The following is a 21,170-nucleotide window of genomic DNA, read 5'->3' as shown; positions in this document are numbered from 1 at the left end:
CCTGATGCAAAATTGCTGCTGCTGTGGATTTTTGCAAACATGAAAATACAAAACTTTTACAAAGATGAAGATTTAGGGGAGGTGCTAAAATGATGCCATTATCATCCCCAGGTAACTATATGGCCTTTAATGAGGTAACAAAGTGTATGAAGTGGAAATTAAACTAGAAATTAATAATGTTTCTTAATGATCATTAGCTCAAGAGTACTTAGGGCTGGGATTGTAAAAGGAGTCTAAGGCAGTTATATGCTGAGTTTAAAGTGATCTGGGGACTTGGGAGGATTTAACTGCCTGTTTCTCTTGGGTTTCTCTGAAATCCCAGCTGTGATCTGTACACTCACACACAGCAATGGTCTGTCTGTCTGTCTGATAGCAGGAAATCCAGCTCTTTGTGTAGTATGTACTGTGCCAGCCTGACCTTGGCTCAGACCTGCAGTTACTGCCTTTGTCTCACATTTATCAGAGAAACGAAGCCCTGTCCATTAGATAATTTATATACTGCAGCTGCTTTTCCATCAGTCACCCAGGACATGACTGAGCTGTTTTGTATCTCTTGCTGGGCTGAGGACTACAGGCAGTGACCCAAAGACATTGTCCTGGCTGCAGGCATTACCCTCATCCCATGCCCTCTGTTTCCATCCTGACATCCCGTGGGCAGTGGAGGAGGAAGCATCACAGGCAGCACTGGTGCCTGGGAAACTGGCCCTACATGGCATGGAAAGGGCTGCAGGAAGGGATCAGTGTGGAAGAGGCTGTATGGGCTTTCCTGAGCTCTGCTGCTTGTCATAAATGAGATAATGTGAGACTATGCCAAAAGGCAACAAGATAGGGCGGGTTGTGTGATGTTACAGAAAGGGCAGGCCATAAACATTACAGAGAGGAATTAGCTATGCCCTCATGTGAAGATACTAATATGTGGGCTGCTCATTTATAAAGATTTGGTTGGACTTTTTTCATATTCCCTCCACTCCACTGCCTGTGTTTACAACTTCTGTCCTGTTCTGCCTTTTCCCAGCCAGTACATATGGTACTTTAACTCACATCAAAACCCTTTCCACTCTCTTTGGCAGACCTGTTGGGACAGTGTCAGACACTATGTCACCCCTAACAGTCAGAAAATCCTTCCAATATCTTTAAAGAACTCCTTTCACCTCTGCAGCATTCACCTCCCTAAATATACCTCACAAGGCCTGGGATTTGAATTCCTGGCTGTTACTCTGTTCAGCAAGGTGTTCCTGGCACGATGAGCTGAACAAGAGATAAGAGAAGCAGGTACAATTTGGTTTATGCAAGATGAGATGCTTTGCTGATTTGCAGATTAGCTGTCCTGTATTGTTTTATCTTTTGTTCCATCGCCTCTTGGATCATGGAAACTCCCAATTAGCTCTCTTTTGACTGGTTTTGGATCTCAGTTTTGCTGTTTACATAGCAAATACTTTCAGTTTAGGTGTTACTGAATCAGATCTCTGAGGACTGATAACTGAGATGGTTAAAGAAGCTTGATTTTAGTACCCTGTATGCTTACCATGCTGGGGAGAATTTTGATTCCAAAATACTTTCATTTAAGAGCACTTTCTCTATGTTACTGAGAATAAGAGGTCTACAGAGTATATAATGTCAGACACTGGAGAGGAGAGAAGGAAGGTAAGAGAACTGGACACTGTGCAAGATATGAAGAATAGTGTACAGATGTGGAAGAAAAAAATACAGATGTGGAAGAAAAAAGGCAATCTCCTGTTTTCTCCCTTCAGGGAGTTAATGATGAGCTCAACAGTTAAATCCTGTTGGGATATGCTCATTGTTATAGAGACATACTGCTCCTCCAGAAAAATATATTTGTGTTTATTATGGATCACCACATTTGGTTGCACACAATACATCAAAATAATCTAGGCAGGACCACAAGATGGTAAAGAAAAAATAATTTTCTTCTAAATATTGCGGTTTGGTGTTTTTGTTTGGTTGGTTTTTTTTCTTTTCTTTTTTAAATATTTCTACAGGATAAATGTGCTCTGTATTTTAAATGACCACTTTAAAAAAAGATTTTTTTTTTCAGAAACAACAAGCTAACAATGTTATTACTTTCAGGCCTTTGTTTAAAATGTGATTATTATTTCTGCAGAATGTGTCAGCAGGGATTACTAATTTTGAGCACCTATGAAAATGATGAGTTGAACTGATCCTTGACACAACAAGTAACTCCTCAAGCCCAGCAATTAGTCAGCTATAGGATGAGTATGAAGATACTAGTTAGGCTTAATTGCATATAATCATTGAGAATCAATAGTAAAGGAATGGTGCTTGCCCTTGATTGCCAGTGGGTAGAACCAATAATTGTAACGTTGTGTTAATTTAAGACTACTTTCCTGTTCACCTGCTTGAATTCATGGGAATTTTTAGCAGTTTTCTCTGCCTGCCTTTCTGAAACTTGTTTTTCATTTATGACAAATTTAAAATCAGTAGGCCACAGAATGAGAGCAGTGATCACAGCATGGCAGATGCAACAGAAGCAAAGAGTCTGAAACTTACCTAAACTAAAGGACAGCAAAAACTACTGCAGCAAATTGAGCCTCATCCCCTAAAACCGGATGTTACTGATCTTAACTATGTGCCAGTGTGACTCAGTTATGACAAAGGCAAACACAGTCCTGTCTGCCAGACAGTGCCCAGAGCGATTGCAAATCTCGTGGCTCACCCTGCACCACCTGCCTCCACATGGGTGGTGTGACAGACACACAGACAAGGCTGAACCCTGTCCCCACCCTGATGCTGCTCCCCTCCACAAACCCCAGCTCAAGAGCTCTGTGAAGTTGCTGCTTCTCTGAGTTGCACTCATGCATCCCCCCCCTCCTACATCAAAGTTCATCACAAGGATTCTGTTATCTTATGTCTGGAGCTTTGGCTTTTAAAAAGAGATTTTTTACTAAATCTTGAAACTCTCCTTCTCCTTTCAACATCTGAAATCAGTCAGGGGGTAAGGGGGGAGCACTTGGTGCAGTGACAAGTAAATGCAACTTGGTGCTAAGTCCTGCCAAACTCCTCCTGGCAGATTTGCAATGTGCTTGTGCCAAGCAGATGTTGAAAGCTGGCAGTCATGGATGTACTTTGTGGTGCAGCTCATGGCAGAGAGAAAAAGCTTCACTGAACAAAGCAGCTCATTCCAGGCTCTTCCCTGACCACATTACCTGCACCTCTGTCCCCTACACCACCAGAGTCTAGATTTAGTGTGTTAGGTTTAAATAGCAAAGGCTACCCCTTACAGTGTTTGCAGAGTGCCAAACACAGTGGGCTCACATTTTGGAACAGATCCATACAACTGCTATCAGGGCAAAATTCTAATAAGCCCTTGGCTGTGAGGTATCCCACTATGAGTGCTCTCGTACTCCTGAATTAAATATTTTTGCACACACACAAACACACACCTGCTCTTGGGATCATGCAGAGTCTAAATGGAGCACAGGAGTCATGGGGTCACTTGGAACAAAAGGGAATTTGATGTTCCCCTGGTAGAGAACACTTAAGTCTGTTGTTACTTTTGGAGACTGTCCTGCTATGAAAGGATAAAATTTCTAAAGGTTTCCCCCTGTAACAGAGGAAAAAGGAACCTAATTGCCAGATATTCCTGCAGGAAAACCTTTCTCTTTCAATGTTCTTTCAAAGAGTGATTAGAAGAACAGCCTGATGGGGAGCCAAATACTAGTTCTGTAAAAGGTGGTCTGAAGTCAGTGTTGCTTCCTTAAGCCACAGGTGTTTCTTCATTACAATTCTACAGCAGTGCCAATAGACACCGTAAAGCCAAATAACCCGACAGTTATAAATCTTTCTCCCTGAAGCAATGATAAGCACTTGAGATATGATTTGCCAGTCCTTGCAAATGTGTAGGACTACACCACTTCCATTTTATTCTGGGATTCAGTTCAGTGGTCAGTGACAGATGATCAAATCTAGATCTCTCATCACTCTAATGTCATTTTACTTCTTCCATCTGTGTGTGGCTGAAGAATGTTCCCCAACAAAAACCAATGCAGACTGTACCAAATCAAAGTGAGACCTTAAAACTGAGGGTGGCTCATGTCATTTCCATGACTCTGCCTTTTCTCCCTGCCCCTCCTCTCAGTTCTCTGTGCCTAGCAGGGGTGACAATGGTGAGATGAAATGGTTTTTTCTTTGTTTCTCTCACAGTAGGGTAATTTGTCCAGTCTGCCCACCACAGGCTATTTCTACTAGTGCCTGCACAAGGAGGAGAACCACACAGTAACCAAAAAAGAGCTCAAGGCACCATGCAGGCTGGTCCTGCTCTTCCATCCTCCACCAAATTTCAAGCAATGATAGCTTCCCTTCCAGATGACTCTGCAAGCTACCAGGATTCAAAGCTGTGTTTGTTTTTGTCATGCCTGGCTGGCTTTTAACTGATGTACCACTTAATTGCAAAAAGCACTGACAGAAAGCAAGCTGCCTTCAGTTTCTTGGCCTTGTTTCTCAGTGTTATTTAGATTCCATATAGGCACTTGATAGCACAGCCAAAAATATAAAGAGGAGATAACTGTGATTTTGACCACCTTCCATGAAGCATTCCTGACTGGGTTAATGTTCTGCACAGAAACCTATCTCTCATTTCCTAGATGGATTTTACTCCTCTGCTAAAGAGACTGCAGAAGAATCCCCTATGTGTCATTTAAATCCTGAAAATGAAGCCAAAAGTAATTTGAAGGATGAATAGGGGTTGTGAATAGGGGTATTCTTTCTCTCACAACTTTCCTCATATAATTTTCTACTCTGCCACAGCTATTTTATTTTTCATTTCCAGTTTTTTCTAACAGAATACACCGGGCCTCTTCTCATATATCTGCTCTTCTACATTCGCCTCTCGACTATTTATGATCAAGTGGAAAGCAGGAAGAACTTCCGCCACCCAGTGGTTCAGTAAGTGACACTTGTGGGAATTATCTTCCTGGAGCATGAGAAACCAGAGGGATGGAGATGGCATTTCCAGAGCTGAGGATGTTACAAGGGGTATGAGGCTGCCTGCCTCATGTCAGATTCAGTTATTACCAATACCTGTGTGTCATTTTAGCAACACTCATAAGCTTGACCAAAAATGGGATCCCAGCAATGAATCACCATGGAGATGCAGTGTTTTCCTCAAATACTTTGACATCAAGTCAGAAAGTGAAATAATAATCACAGTGGGTAGTAACCCAAAGTCATGCTTGACAGAGAAGACAAGACTTCAGGTGCCCCACTCCCAGCTGCCTCAAAGCACATTTCTGCTGTTGAGATGAGCAGCATCAGCATCCCGCACAGAAGATAACTACCCCCACACCAGCTCCCACCTGGGCACAGGAAGGAGGAAATTCCACAGGTGTGCATGTCATGAGTCAGGTCAAGAAACTCAAAAGAAGCATCTCCACAGGATGGAGGTAGAATGCACCAGGCAGCCTGGGAACTTTCACTCTTAAAGGAACTTTCCCTCAGTGGAATTGTCCCCATTCTGGGTGATTAGTGCCTGGCAGAAGGGTGACAAGTGATCAGGGAAAGCCTGTCACCTGCATAAGCTGGACCACTCATAGGAGGGTACACAGGCACCTAGGAGGCTCAAGGAATGTACAGCTTTCCCACACACTTCTCCCACATTGTGATTGCAGAATCAGGGGAACTGGTACACAGCAGAGAAATACAGTGAGTAATAATGCCATTTACAGATGGAGGAACAGGCACTTGGAGAGACATTAAGGGAGTTATTGGAGCTGGGAATGAGAACACAGAATAATTGAGTTCAAATCCAGAGCTGCAAAATACTTGTCTTCCTTCTCTTGTGCATATGCTTAAAAGGAGAGAGTTTCTGGCAGCACAGAAGAACCTGCAATGCCTTTGCCTTCTTTTGGGTGGGCAAGGGTTGTGCAAAATCCTGCCAGTGACCACTCCTTAATGGGTTCATCTGAGGTCCCCATTCTAAGCCAAATTAATTTAAAAATTTCCAGCAAAGCTGGAAATTTGCTCCAGGCTTTGGATAAGTCGTTAATTGTTCAAAATTCTCTTAGCTCAACTCTCTCTGGTTTAATTACTTTGAAATTGTTTAATCTTTGACTTTAGCTACCATACACAATGCATAATAAAATTATTTGAGAATTCACATGCTGAAAAACACTTTTCATTTATGTCTTATAATTATTTTGCAGCAAGTGGGGCTATAGTAGTACAGTAAATGTAACCAAGATAAAATGCCATCAGAAATCACTCCTGACATTTGTTTCTGAAACTCAATCACCAGGAGCTGCAGCTCATTCTCAGAAGCAAATCAGCAATGCCTGTTATTGTTTCATAATCTTCCACAAAAGAGAATCAATATAATAATTTCTACCACAATTGCTTCATTTCTTTATAACAGGCAACAAAAAAGCCATCAGAATGGATTAACTTGCAACAAAATCTCATTTTGCATCCGCAAGGAAATGAAACACAAACTACCTCCACGCAGCTACTTGAGTTGGCAAAGGACAAGGAAACCATTCAGAAGATACTCAGAATGTTTTTAAATGTCAGACACATCCTACAGGAGCATTAAGGTGGCCTTAAAACGTGGGAGACATCTTTTGGAAAGGCGCGTCAGACGCCTGGCTGTACACGCAGCTGTCCTGTCTAAATGTCTTGTCAGGACTATCTATCACATTCAGAGCTCCAGGAGCTCTTTTTATTTCAAGGCTAGTAAAAATAAGTTGCTTCTCTGCAAAATGCAAGCAACTTTGTCTGACACTGAAAATTATTCCATTAATCTTTGGTTCCAGATGCTTCAATTAAGACAATATCTTAAATCCCACAATTTTAATGTGACTGCAGTTTTGGAATATTAGTTCTTATTCCTTTCATGACATTGACTGTGAAGTAATAAAAACAATCTTTCACTTACCTTAATTTCCTTTTTTTTCCTCTCTCTTGCAGCTTGGCCTGCTTCTGTCACTGTTTACACTACATCAGACATCTTCTGGAGACATTATTTGTTCACAAGTTTTCGGAAGGGCACACTCCTCTGAAAAATATGATAAAGGTGACAATATTTTTATCATCTTGTGTAAGAGAAAATATCCTCATGTCAAAGCAGTCATTGGAAGAAGATAGGGAAATAAAAATTAATTTTGTAGTTCCAGGAATTATGTTTAGTGAAAATACAGATAACAGGATGGATTTCAGGACCATGTCCCCAAGGACATAAATTGAAATCAATGTCCATTTTTGCTCCTACATGTAAATGTCCACTTTGACTCATTTACCCCAAGGGGCTGATTGTCAAGTCCAGGTTATTTTTCAGACTCAGTACTATTTTATGGTGATAGCTGCTGCTGCAACAACTAGCAGTGTTGACAGATATCATACTGCTTCCTTGGTGCAGTATAAATACAGAGCCAGAAACAGCCTTGTGCTAGGGAGTAAAAATCAAATTACAAGTAAGAAAAAAATATTCTCCTTCTATAGATGGAGGCCTCAGGCAGGAAGATACTGAGCTGGCCAGGTCTTCTCTCTTCCAAAGCCTCCTGAATTTCAACAGTGTGTCATTACTCACAGGCCTTCTTTTATTTTACACACTCTGTCTTGGCCATTTTTTATCACCCCTCCATCCCATTCAGTGTGATGTAAAGACCCTCCCTTTAAACATTTAGGATTCTGGTGAAGTAGATTAACACATGGCTACGATACAGGGCTTCACTTTTACTCTTTCTTGTTTTGTGTGGTTTAGTGTTCTGTTTGTCTTGCTCTATCTTGCTTGGAAATGCTGAATTTCAGGTACAGTAACAGCTCAGATGTGTTAAGCAGCCCTAGTCTTTTAATAGCACTATTCATAAAAATGTAATCTTCAGCAGTAAAATCAAAAAAGGAGACCAGTGCCAATTCCTACCACAGGAATAAAACAATACAATAATAAAAAAATCTACACTGTATCCCAAATTTATTTTTTACTGGCTTCACAGCAACTTAGAAAGATATATATTCTAAAGCTCACAAGCAACTGCAAAGCTTTTCAATGGTCACCCAGATTTTGCACTTGGCAGAATTTATACTTTGAAAGTTACAGTTTGCATTTCCTAATTGCCCTTTCAAAAAAACTATCTGTCTGTTCCAGGGCTGTGCCTTTTACTGGGGATTCACATCCTGGATTGCATACTACATCAACCACCCACGGTACACGCCGCCATGTAGGTATGGGTAGGACACAAAACTGACAAACTCGCTCTGAAAAAGTCTTTGCCATGTAACCTGAAGTTCTCCAAAAATCAAGAAATGGGTCCCACATTAAATCAGATGACTGATCCAGCCAGAAATCAGTCTTTGCTCCCTGTCAGGAGGAAGACTGTTGTGTTGGAAGCAACTCTGCTTTGTGCCACTGAATGTTCGTGCCTGTTCAGCAATGGTCAATCGCTGTCCAGTTTACAAACAGGACATTTTGGACAAGCAGAGAAAACACAAAGATCAATATATTTTGCTCATCTTCACAACATTTGTATTAAAGAAGGCAGGCAAGAAATAGTGCTGGTTGCATTTTCTTGGAGGAGATATTTACTTGCTAAAGATACATCCTTTTCATGAAAATTAAGGTGGTTTTTTTTTTTTCCCTGGAGAAACCAGTAAAAATCCATCACATACTGCTGATAACACAAAGATTATTTTTTAAGAATTTTTGGATTTCATCCATCACTTTGTTCCCTCTCATCATATTTTATTTTTGCACTGCTGTTTCTTCATGATTTTTTTCTGTTTTCTCTGTGCACTTTTGCTTCTTTTGAGAATAATTGGCACAGGTTTTATTTTCTGCTACTTTACTTTCCTTGTTATACCTTAGTCTTTCTTTTCCTCTGTATCTCAGATTTATACATGAACTTTGGGGGAAAAGCATTTGCTTTGCCATTCTTATTTACACTTAGTTAAATTGCTAAGTTTTTTCAATCAAAAATTTCTCCTAGATGACACTTACATTTCTTTCAAACTAGCACAAAAGTTGTATTTCAAAATTACGTGATTCATTGAATGACAGTTGGATTTGGTGCGGCTTTGACAACAATGCTGCAAACAATGCAGAACCCTCCCTAGACACAGCTTTTAGCAGCCTGGGCTATCAAATCAATAAGTGCAGCTTCTTTATAGGGGAAGCTCTTTGTTCAAGACACAAAAGAGGAAGCATCCAGAAGAAATATTTCTAATTGTTTGCCACTGCCTTAAAATGCCTTTGGCACCACAGGGAGGTCCTGTGCCAGCCAGGAAAAAGGAGTTCTCAAAAGTAAAGGCTTGATGAGACCCAGCCAAGGCAAGTGAGGTATGTACATATGGTTTGTGTCCCCCAGCCATGACCAAGGTTTGCTTGGGAACTGTAAACCTTTGGACATGAACATGGCAGAGCCCTACACTGGTTTGGGACAACCAGAAAAAGGAGGGGCAGCCAGATGGCAAATAAAATTTACAAATATTAAATGTATTTCTTGCATGACTGTGCAGCAGGCAGTGGCTGTGTAGTAAAGCCTCACTATTACCTCACTACTAGAGTAAAAAGAAGGTAATGGAGAGGTTATGCATTGAGTTTTCTGCTAGTGGAAGTAGAAGGGTCTATGGATAAGGCTGCAATTCTCAGCCTGATTTTGACACTGACCTTCACTCCACTCCCCTCCTTGCCTTTTCAAAGTATTCACCACCACCAGCTGCTTTGACAAAACACTTGGATATGTGAAGCTGGCAAATACTAAAAAAAGTTGGGTGAAAACTGCCTTGAGATCAGTGGTGTAAAACTGGCATTTCTAGAATGCTGTTACTGGTTGTATTGTCTTCATATTATGTGTGATAATATCCAATCTCTCTGCAGAGCCTGTCAGGAAAGAAGCATTTCTGCTCCTCAGCACTAGATTAATTTCATCCATAGCAAACCATGTGCATACCGTAAAATGCAATTTATAATTTCATTCTGTTTTCTAGCATTTGGCCACAAACAAGTTTCTTACGCTGCTCTTGCTTTTCTGGTATGTACAAAAATGAAGTTTTATTTATGATGATGGAATAGGATTAACTCACAATTTAACAAAATGCAGTAATGCATAAGTCCATGTCCACAGCCTTGTGTAGTTTGACTGGATTTAGTATTAATCTATTAAGGTTTTTCAGTCAGGAAGTGTCCTACTAATATTTATGTACACAGAGTTTAAACTGAAGTACTGTATTTGAGAGCTGTGAGAACATCATCAGCATGATTACTACTGGTAATTGTGTTAGAACACTAATATTTAGATAGACTGAACCTTGTCATTTTTAAAACACTGAAGAATTATGTACCAAGCAGACTTTTGCAATAGATCAGTGTACTCTGAATAACTTACATCAACAGCTATTAAAAATGATAGAAATAAACTCTGCCAGATTGGGATAAGCCAAGGGAAAATGTAGCTGATGAAGGATGGCTGAAACTACCCAAGCTGCTGTTTGAACATAACTTTACTGTGAGCCAGAGGTTTGGTAAGAAGTTCTCATGGAAATGTAATCCTCTCTGTCCTCTGGAACTGCTGAGCCAGAGCCAAAGCATCCTCTTTGAAAATCAGATACAAATCAGTTTCCAGAAATATGACAGGGTGATGGGACAATAATATGTCTAGACTTCTTCAGGCAAACACTATTCAGAAAAACTTCCATAAACTCGTTAACAATATTTAAATGCTTTTGTAAAACGGGACCCTTAGAGGTCACAGTTTTGGCAGTGTTTGTCTCTGGGTCTGTCCATGCAGTTTTCAGCTTTTCTTGCTCTAACAGGGTACAGCAAAGACAAGAAAAATACTTCTGCAGAGAAGCTCACACACTCCATGGTGCTCTAGACCAAAAGCAATAGGCCAGTACTGCAGAGACAGGAGGCTGTGGCACTGGCAGCCAGCAGTACACTCAGAACCTTGCTGTGTCCACCCTTCCCAGGCTCAGGGGGTGTTTGAAACCAAGCAAACTGCTTGCCTGAATATTCAGTGCTACGAGAAAAAACTAGTCCTCATCAAAGTCTTTGCTTAGAGAAAGCCTCCTTTTCCCTTGAAACATCCTTCCCTGCATCAGTGGAACGTGCCCTGCAAGGAAAATGCTGCCATCAAGCAAAGGGATGCGTCCTGTTGGGGGTGTTTGCTATAAAATATGTCAATCCCCTTAAGATCTGCATCAGCACCTGGTCTAGGCTCTGAATTCTTACGGCTCTTTTGAGAACTCCCTACCTATGGAAACTCAAGACCTGTCCCTTTGAGATCTTGTGTGGGCAGATTCCTAGACAAATAATTTAAAACATCAACATGTGAAATAAAATAATTTGAGCTGTTTTCACAGGTTTCTAAAACATATGAATAAAATATTTGGAAGATTTATTTTTTTTTACCCTCTTTTAAGTCTTGTCCTTATTACACATCCTGATTTAAGTGTATACATCTGCAGCTGCTGTAAACAACAGTACTGAGTAATATGAAGAATTTCTGCAGGTCCTCCTGGAAGATTCTCATGTTTAGAGAAATTAAACTTTGCAGGGATGTTTTTCTCATAGGGTACACTTGGAATATAAAGAGGGGAAACAGTGTGTAGGCTTCAATATTTTACAGTTGTAAATGGCTTCAGCTTTTTCTCTGCTGTTTCCTGTTGCCCCATATTTTATATATGATAAACTGAGGACTAGCTTAAAATTAGCATGTAGAACATCAACAGTCACATGTCTAAAGAGGGACATAAGTTAATCACAGCAGAATGCAGCTGCAGAGTCAAAGGTAAGCCAATAAAAATCCCTGCAGAAATGCCTTTAGCTTGTTTTACTTAGAATTAGTAGGGGTTAATTATAGTGTGTGAACATCTCTTGCTCTACAATACTATAGGCATCTCATTAGCTATAGAGTTTTACAAAACCACTTCTAACCACAAAACCTATTTCTTTAAAATAATAGCAATCAGAAAAAACAAATCACGTTCCCAGCTCATAATTGGAAGTATGTAAATTAAAATTACGTCCATTGCTATGCTTAGAGTTATGGCTTCTGATATGGTATTTTATAATGGAATTTCATTTTCTGGCTATTTAGTGTTTTACATCTGGTATTTATAGTAGAGGATTGTCAGCTGGAATTAAAAGAATTCAAAAGGACAGCAGGACTTGAACTGTAACTACCTACCCATGCAGAATAACAGCTAATAACAGATCTATTTATGAATAAACCCGATTTAAATCTTCCAAACAAACCCCATAAACATCTCTGTGAAAAAGGGGAAAACTCTTCAAAAATTCTTCTATCTACAATGTTCTTTCAGGTAATAGCACATTTCAATATAAAATGAAATTACATATTTCTTTCAATTAGCTTTAACAAAAATTTGTTATGGATGACTTTCAGAACTGACTTAAAAATGACAGTTGAAGTTCTTCCTTTTTGTATTAATTTAGTGACTTCACACTTTTAACATGTCTAGCTTTTAACATTTTCCTTTTTATTTTAATTTCTTAAAAATTTTTGACCCTTGCAAGATATAGAATGATAAATTATATAAGAAAATGCAACTTTTTAATGCTGTATTTTTCCAATTTGAGAGGCTAAATCAGTCTTCAAATCCAGAAATTAATAAAAAAGTTCAATTCAGCCTGAGCTTGAACTGTATACACAATTTTAGTTTTATTCACAGAGTAGGGGAAAAAATGAAAACCATAAAATTACATAGATGCGATGACAGGTTATCTTCAGGAATTTAAACTGATTTTCCTACCAGTTCCCATTTTAAATATGGGCAAATATTGATTTTCATTCTTCAGCAGTCGTAACTGATGAAGTACTGAAAGCCTGAAGCAAGCCTGAAATCAGCCTGTGCTACAGGCTGTATAACCAAATGGAGAGAAATGGTACCGCTGCCAAAGGTTTGAAATACCTGAATGTTAGAGACCAGCTTTGAGAAGCTGGTTATGGCTGGAAATGGGATAACTAGAGAGTTCCAGAACCAGGAATAGGACTGGCTCCCTTCCTTTATCAATCCCTGACTACTGTCCATTCACCAGTCTGCCTTTTAGAGACTACTGCTTTTTTAACCGCCCTTTTTTCCCTTCCTGTTCTGCTGAACACCTTTGAAAGCGTGCGTAGGAAGAGGGGTAGGGACATTAACCAGTGACATCTTTACAAAACCAGAGGCCAGCTTTTCACCTGCTTCTATACAGCTTGGATTAAATCCAGAAAAAAATCAAGAAGAGCATCTTGATGAATTCCTTAGAGCCAGGGAATCTCCCTGATCTCCCTAGGGCCAAACACATTGCACGGGCTGGGCATGGGAACCCCAGTGAAGGCCTGGCTGCACAGAGCTCTGTGGAGATGTGCCAGGGGCTTTCACCCCGGGCTGCTGCACCCACAGTGTTCACTGGACACTCGTGTGTGTGACAGAGATCACAGGCTGTTTTTTGGAATACATGTTTCCAGGATACAGAGGCTGAGTTGTAACGGGGAGGGTTCTGGTTATGCACTGCACACATTTGCCACAGCCTTTTAGGCATAGGACTGAAAATATGTTTTTAATGTCTTGCAGATGTGTGAAGCTGGAAATCACTTTATCAACGTAGCTTTAGCTCACCAAACCAATTCAGGTCTGTCTTTGTTTCCTGTTCCTTAACCTATCCATCTTCTGCTGCTGTACAGTAATTTATGTATCCACAGCCATTGAATAAAGAAAGATGAAGTAGTAACCATGCCATTGGTCTAACACCTTCAAAAATTTGTGACAAGAAAACATTAGCAACACTGTTCTTGTTTCAAAACTTATAGCAAATTTATCTTAATTAGACACAAGTGCAATTTAAATATGGATTTAAGCACTGAAGTTCTTTAAAGCATGCTGGTGACTGACATCAATGCATTTAATTTTAAATAAATCTCAAAAACTTCTAAACTATATTGCAGAGTTTTTAGACACATTCATCTCAGGCAAAGATGTACATGCATATATTCAAATACAGAGACAGACTCATGAATACTTACACAGTGTATATGTATGCTCTTAACAGGTTGGAGTTTCTGCATTTTTGTGTCATGAGAATAAAGGTTATGCAATATATACCAGAAAGTAAAATATGTTTTCAGACACTAATAGTGTAATTTCCCCACTAGAACACCCTATTAAAGAAAATACCACAGTATGATCAACTTCACCCACAGAAGTCAATTTCTATTCTGGAATGTTTTCATGCACTGTGTTTAGGAAAATGCTTATGTTATTTCTTGCAAGGGGCTTAATTCAGCTTCAAAGCAGAAAGAGCCAAAAAATTGATTTAAGTTCTTTTGCACTGGGATAAATACAGCTTTTGCTACCTCAAAAGATTTCACTGAAACTTTTCTAACAGGTTGTACCCTGAGAGCATTGGCCCCGGGGATTGCTGTTACATAGGCAGGCTGTGATAAGGCTCAGTTCCCCTCTCCCTCGACTGAAACTGGTTCTGATTTTCCCCACCCAATTTTTTCCCCTTTCACAAGGAAATAGAACCTGTTTTCCAAGTCCAACCTACAACCCCTTCACGTGGCTCTTCCTGCTGGTATCCTGTCCCAACTATACATATGAGGTACATGACTTTCTTCTGCTTATGTGCAAAGGGTAGGTGGGTACCGCTTCAGCCTTTGTCTGCAGAAAATCTGCAACACCTCCACGCAGTTTCCTCTGCACATCCATCCTTGTGCTTCGTATGTCAGTCTCCTTGCTCCCACAAACATTTCTCTACCAGACCCTCCTCTTCCCTCACATCCCTACCACATGGACTTTTCTCTATATTTCCTTCCACTACAGTCTCCCCAGTGATCTGAAGATTTACCACCCATCCCTTCACCCCATCCAGCACACTGGGGTGTTAATTTCTTACTATTTTTCCTCTCCCATTTCCATGCAAGTATCACACTCTTTTTCCATGGGGAGCTTTTGAAAACTTGCCATTTTGCTTTACATAAAATATAGAACTAACTGTGCCTTTTTCTTTGCAACAGGCTGGGTCTTGGATTAGTTTCACGGTGATGACACAAACTCTGCCAGGTAAGTTTGAAACAGAATGAAGACAGCATTTAAAGTGTTTGTGGAAGAGAATTCTAGAAATCTAAGATTTGCCAAAAAAGTTTAAAAGTTTACAGTATATGAAATATTGCTATCAAATTTGCCATATGAGATAAACCTCCAAGATGCTCATAAGAACAGCCTGCTTAATGGAATTTGCAACTCTTCCTCAGTACTTTGCTGCATCCTTAGAAGACCTAAACACTCACAAAAATATGGTGCCTGGAACTGAGCTATCCAAAACATTCAGTTTTTAAATTATTTTTCCATTTCAAAACAGAAACCTATAAAAACTACTTGTAAGAAGTAGCCCCACACAGCTTACAAATGGAAAAGAACGAATTTCAAAAGTGGGTTAAACTGCATCACGCAAAAAATAAATTGAAATTTTGTTTGAAAAGATGAAACGTTCTTGTGTTTTAGGCTTTGGTATGAAAATGATCTGAAAGTCTGGGGACAATGTAGAGCTGTCCCTACAGTGGCAGGAGCTTAAACATATGCAGCACACTCATCCTTGCTGTAATTGTCCCAGACATAGCTTGACTGGACACCAAATGGATGTTTCTGATTAACCACCTCCACATTAATCAAAGGATAATGAATTTGCAAAATGCAAATGCAGTAAAATGATCCCCTATTTGGTGCCTATTTGCTGGATCTGGCAGCTACTGCCTACTTGCTTTAGGGCCAAGTTCTCCCTCTACACAGCAGGGAGTTGGAGTACAGCTCCCTGTCATGGTTGGGAGCCAGAGGTAGAAAAAAAGAAGTGTTGTAGTTCAGAAGCAAACTAGAAATATGGTCGAGGGAGGTCATGGGTTGAGACAGCACCATGGCCAAGGAAGCCTTGTGACATATGGATTTATGGTGAAGTCAGAGGTGGTACAGGGTGTGTCTAACAAATGTGAAGGTCAGCTGTGTGAATTCTGAGGTGGAGGCTGAGCCTTCGCCTATGGTATATCAGCAACTGCCAGGCTGAAAGGAACTGCTGTGTTGTCTCTGCCCACAGAAGAGACTGCAAATATTTCCATAAACCCTAATGCATCTCCAGAAACAGGCACTGAAATAACACATGTGATCCTTTTCTTTAAATCTTTTTCCCTGCTAGTTGGCATCTTTGCTTTCCTGATGGTCATCCAGATGTCTCTGTGGGCCCAGAAGAAACACAAGCTCTATCTGAAGAGATTTTATCCAGAAGTGAGAAGAAAAGCAGCTATGATCCCCATCATCTTCTGAGATTGTCACCAGAGTTGGAGCCTAAGTGTACACTTCAAGAGCCATCTCAGACTGAATGAGCCATTTCATTCAGGAACTAAGTGGATCACAGGAAAAACTATTGGATATCTTTTTCAGGAAGTTAACAGTTCAAGATGAAGAGGTTTTAATTAAATGCAAAAATTTAGCTCTTGTATTCTTGGTTCCTGCTAAAAGATATGATTTAATTAGATTTTCTGTAATGGAGCTAATTGAAAAGGGACAAGAAAATTGCTTATATTGAATGCTAGATATTTAGCTGGTGCAAATGGGCACAGATGCTGCTAAAATTAATGAACACAACTCGCCTGCCACATTCAGGTATGGTAATTTTAAGGTTCAGTGTTAGATGTTGAGGAGAGTCTTGGATTTTTTCATCATAAATGTTGCACAGCCTTATTTTTATTAAACTGCACAGAAAAAGCACATTCTGCCTCAGCTTCTCTAAAGCATCACATCAAAGGATGACCACTATGCTGTGAACACTGTTTTGTCTAGCTTCACTAAGTTTTTCTTTTTTTTTTAAATCAAATCTCATAGCAAATTGTTTAATAGAAATTGGCTTAAATTGCTCACTGCACAGAGAACTGTCTTTCTTTTATTTTTAGGCAGGCAGATCAGCCCCACAATCCCAGAAGGAGACCGCTTGTGACTGACTCCCATCTTGTAACTAATTTGAGGCATAACCTTGGGTACATCATTGAGGCTCGCTTCCCTTTCTCACACTGAAGAGTTTGGAAATAGGAGCAAGCCTTCTGCACTAACAAGCGTGTTAAGATGCCCCCGTTCAGTGCCTGACTGCATCCAGACACCATTCACCTTACTTGTATGAAGAAGTGTGAAATCCTTGTGCACAAGGTGAAACAGAGTGTGGCTCATTATCAAACAGGAAAGAGATGCCAAATGCATTTCTGTCCATATCTGAACTGCCTCAGGTGGACACTGCTGACAGGCTTCAGCTCCCCTTCACCTTGGCCAGGCTCTATCTGCTACTTTGCTTTCCAGGACATTATTTAAGGGATTCTCTAGACATTAAGGGATTCTCTAGACTTGTTATTCAAGCCCTGGAAATACGGAGTAGCTCTCTTTGCAAATCAGTGGCACCCGTGTCATGTAGGAGCACAGTTTTAGTTAGGCAGAGCAAAAGAACCAGAACTGCTTCAGCAGGTATTAGGATATGAAGAGTTAGGGCATGGAGTCCAGCTTTCATTCTATTTCTGTTGCACATTTATCAATACCTTTTGGTGCCCTTAGGCTGGTGAAAAAAATCTTGCCTAAAGAATTTTATAATCATTAAAGAAACACTGGAGTACAGCATCAAGGCAGGCAGTGTGTCTCCTAAAGGTGCTGTTATCTTTGCTCCAGCTCAAGTGTTCTAACAAAGTTAATTTGCCTGGTAAATTGGGTTCACATCCCTCTTCTAATGTCTAACTTGCAACACTTATCCTATTAGCCACTGTAACTCAGTTTCATCTTTGTAATGTAAATACATCACTTTCCATATTTTTTAACTTGCAACCTGTGAAATAAAATTTTTATTCCTCTCAATGGAAAACCCTAATCAAAGTGAATATCCAGTTCTCTGACCCAGACTGCCAATAAAGATCTATTTTTGAAAAATTATTTACTGTACTCTTTATTCAAATACTTAACCACAATATTTTTAAAACTCTTTTTTCCCAGACAATGTTAGATGTGTGAATAAAGATGGTTGTCTGTTTTTTTTTTAAATCCAGCTACTGAAATTCTCTTCCCTTCGTGTTTATTAAATGTCTTATTTTAGCAGTCTCAAAGTTTTAAAATAGTCATGCAAGAGAGTAACTTATTAAAATCAATTACTTATCTATTAATCTTTTTATTGCAATGGTTTCAGCTTTAAGTCTGTTCAAGGTGTGCTTCCAGTGGGATTCCAATTGCTAGGAACACAGTTCCTATTCAATAGTTAGCTTAGATGGAAGAAATACTTCTGGAATTGTTAACTCCCTATTTATTAGTTGGTTATTCAGTACATAGGGTAAGGGGAAAAAGAGTTTTGGCTCCTGAAATAAATGACTGAAGTTTTAAAGTAAGGTAAAAAGTAAAGTAGAGGGTGAGAGCAAACACTAGGTGAGAACAAATGAAGATACATTGCAGAAGGCTGTCTCAGATAAACATGATAGATAATTTGAGTTTCACCAGTGGGGTGTTGATGAGCTAAAACTGCTCTGAACAGTGTTAAATGGCCTCACAAATAGCAATAAATCTAACTTCCTGCACCTTTACCTTCCTACACATCCTCCTCTGATTTTCAGGGCAAGTTCCATGCAATTAGAAAATATAAGTTAACTTCCTGGAACGGGGTGCATATTCTGCTTCAAAAAAAAAAGTTTATAAAAATCACCAGGCTTGGTTTTGATAAATGTTTCAGAGGCCTTGCTTATAGACCACAAAAAAAAAAAAAAAAGGAAAAAAAAAAAGAAAAAAAAAAAGAAAAGAAACCCACACAGTTAAAAAAGGTATTACTGTATAAAAATATCAACAGTGATTTCAGCCCACAAGCACCGTGCACATTTTCAACCAAAACATTTGTCTTCATACAAATATTTTAATGAGGAAGTTTCTCATAATTGTGCTTGTTACCTGGAGAAAAATGCCTCATTAAGCTCTATATAACCAGGTCTTTCTCCTGTGAGGGGCTGATGAGGAAGTCAGTGGTCAACTGCAAATTCCTTCATCTGTGTTTTGTCTAAAGTGCAGACCTCACTTCCCAGAGCCAGCAGTGGAAGGAAGGCATGGGCAAGGCCACCCCACTACCAGAATCCCACCATGCTTCCAGGTCAAAGGAAGTCAACCTCCAATGAGAGCCATAACAGCTCACAGAGGCAAATTACCACATTCCTCACAAAAGGGAGGAGGCAGGAGCACTGGGCAGCAGGAAAATCAAATGGAATTGAAGTTGGAAACATGTTCTGGTTAGCCATGAGGAGCTGCTACAGACCTGTGAATGCAGCAATTCCTGCTTAACCCTCTTCAGGAGGGAAGCCATCAGAACCAAGAGACCACAAATAAAGCAAGATTCAGGGACTAGACAACAGTTGTTCAGGAAATGTAAAAACAAACCAGATGGAGTATGAATAGATCCTTCCTGGCCTGCCCAATAAGGACTGTGTGAATGGCATTGCCAGAGGGACTAAAGTATATTTCAAATTAATCCCTGTTCCACACAGAGAGATTGCTCAACTTCCAGGTCTTTTCATGCTCACCCTGCAGCTTAAAACTGGGATTTTGCTGGAAATCTCCACATGGATGAATCTCATCTGTCCCAAATTATTCCTAAAACATTCAGATTAAGGAGTCTAAAGTTAAGCCTTCAGATACACAGCTCTACATTTTTGTGCCTTGTTCTTGCCATAAAATGCCAGCCTGGAAAAGAGCAGGCACCAGCTCAGGATTTCTGGTGGTGCAGGGAGGCGTTGTGATGGTGAACTGACGTAGCAGATGCTTCTGTACACAACTTGGCAGCCTATATTTGGATTCCCAGTTTGAAAAAGCCCTTAAGACCCAGCCATATGTTTGTCTTATAAGATGGTTACCACATCTTCTCAGCTGACAGGAAAATGATCTCTGCGATTTCATCTTTCCATAGGGAAAGTGGAGCTCTAAAGGACACTGAAAGCAGGAGAAGTGAATAAAGGCAGATGGCCATCTTTTTTTAAAGTTGCTATTATCATCAAAATATCTTGTACTTTGCATTGTTTTGTATAAAGTAAGTGACTCCAAATTGGCTTTTATCACACTAGGAACTGAGATAAAACAGCCTGTTATTAAAGCAGTTCTCTGAAAGAGAGCCTGCAGTGTTAACTAAATATAATAAAATAAAAATCATTGAATGTGAAGACTTCTAAAGCACACTGTAAGAGGAAAAAAGCTATAGGAAGGCAAGAGACTATTTATCTATTTATAGGTTTAACAAGTGTCGCTGAACTAAAAATTAATTCAAACCATAAAAAGCTTTTCAGCAAGCTAATATTTTTCACATGATGCTTTATTGGCTTTCCTTTTCTATATTTTCCTAGGCACAAGTGGTGCCTACAAGTGATATTCCTTGTCATTAGCATTCGTGGAAGCTTATAGAGAAACACACTCTATGCCTATCCCAGTGTTCAATAAATAAATGTAGATGAAGAGTTGTGCTGTCACTGAACACACATTAGTACCTATATGAACAATATTTTTTTTATGAAAGGTCTGTTTTATCATAGGTGAGTGCACAGAGGCTGCTGTACAGGTACAATTAAAGGTGATTTTCGCATCACACATGTTTAGCACCACAGAAGAATGTTTATGTTAATGGTCTCTGCACATCCTTCAGCCACCTGTGACTCAGACTTACAACTCTTTCTGCATATATCAGCTCCAAGAGCCGAGCTGTTCCATGCCTTTATCATGGTCCTGATGTTTGGTTATTCATTTGTGTAGCACACCAAAGACTGCCTTTCACCCAGCTCTTCCTGAGAGGACATTTGAGAACACATTTATTTTTCCATCTTGTCCAACTGGATGAACATTTGTCCAGTGTTGGTCACTGTGTGACTGAAATAATCTGTGTTGAATTTCCTTGGAATGTAATAGTCAACCTAAAACCACTTTATCAAAAGAAAAGATAATGGGTCCTGAAATATGTATGCTTAGGTTAAAAAAAATCTGCCACATATTAACACCTCCACAATGCCAAGTCTTCTGTCATGTACCTGCTTTTATGTAACTTCTGAAGCCTTTGAAAACTCAGGGACCAAGTATGAGGAAATAATTTATAGTTAAAAGAAATATGATAAGGCTATTCAATAATACTAATGAATTCCATATTTAAAAAAGCAAACTTCACATCT

At 39.7% G+C, this 21,170-nt stretch overlaps 1 protein-coding gene across 1 annotated transcript in view; it reads left to right on the top strand.

Annotated features, from left to right (window-relative positions):
* TECRL (trans-2,3-enoyl-CoA reductase like) overlaps positions 1–16,829 on the top strand; it is a 57,474-nt gene extending 40,645 nt beyond the window's left edge. Inside the window, exons 5-12 of the mRNA XM_005418121.2 lie at positions 4,808–4,923; positions 6,940–7,045; positions 8,117–8,189; positions 9,955–9,998; positions 13,546–13,603; positions 14,487–14,572; positions 14,988–15,033; positions 16,157–16,829. Of these exons, the coding sequence (XP_005418178.1) occupies positions 4,808–4,923; positions 6,940–7,045; positions 8,117–8,189; positions 9,955–9,998; positions 13,546–13,603; positions 14,487–14,572; positions 14,988–15,033; positions 16,157–16,284 (657 nt within the window). The 3' untranslated portion in view covers positions 16,285–16,829. The remainder of the gene's footprint in view (positions 1–4,807; positions 4,924–6,939; positions 7,046–8,116; positions 8,190–9,954; positions 9,999–13,545; positions 13,604–14,486; positions 14,573–14,987; positions 15,034–16,156) is intronic.
* The last annotated feature ends 4,341 nt before the right edge of the window (positions 16,830–21,170 follow it).

Source organism: Geospiza fortis, unplaced genomic scaffold (assembly GCF_000277835.1).
Source record: "Geospiza fortis unplaced genomic scaffold, GeoFor_1.0 scaffold11, whole genome shotgun sequence".
NCBI lineage: Eukaryota > Metazoa > Chordata > Aves > Passeriformes > Thraupidae > Geospiza > Geospiza fortis.
The sequence above is the reverse complement of the archived record's forward strand: the minus strand, read 5'-3'. Positions and strand labels throughout refer to the sequence as shown.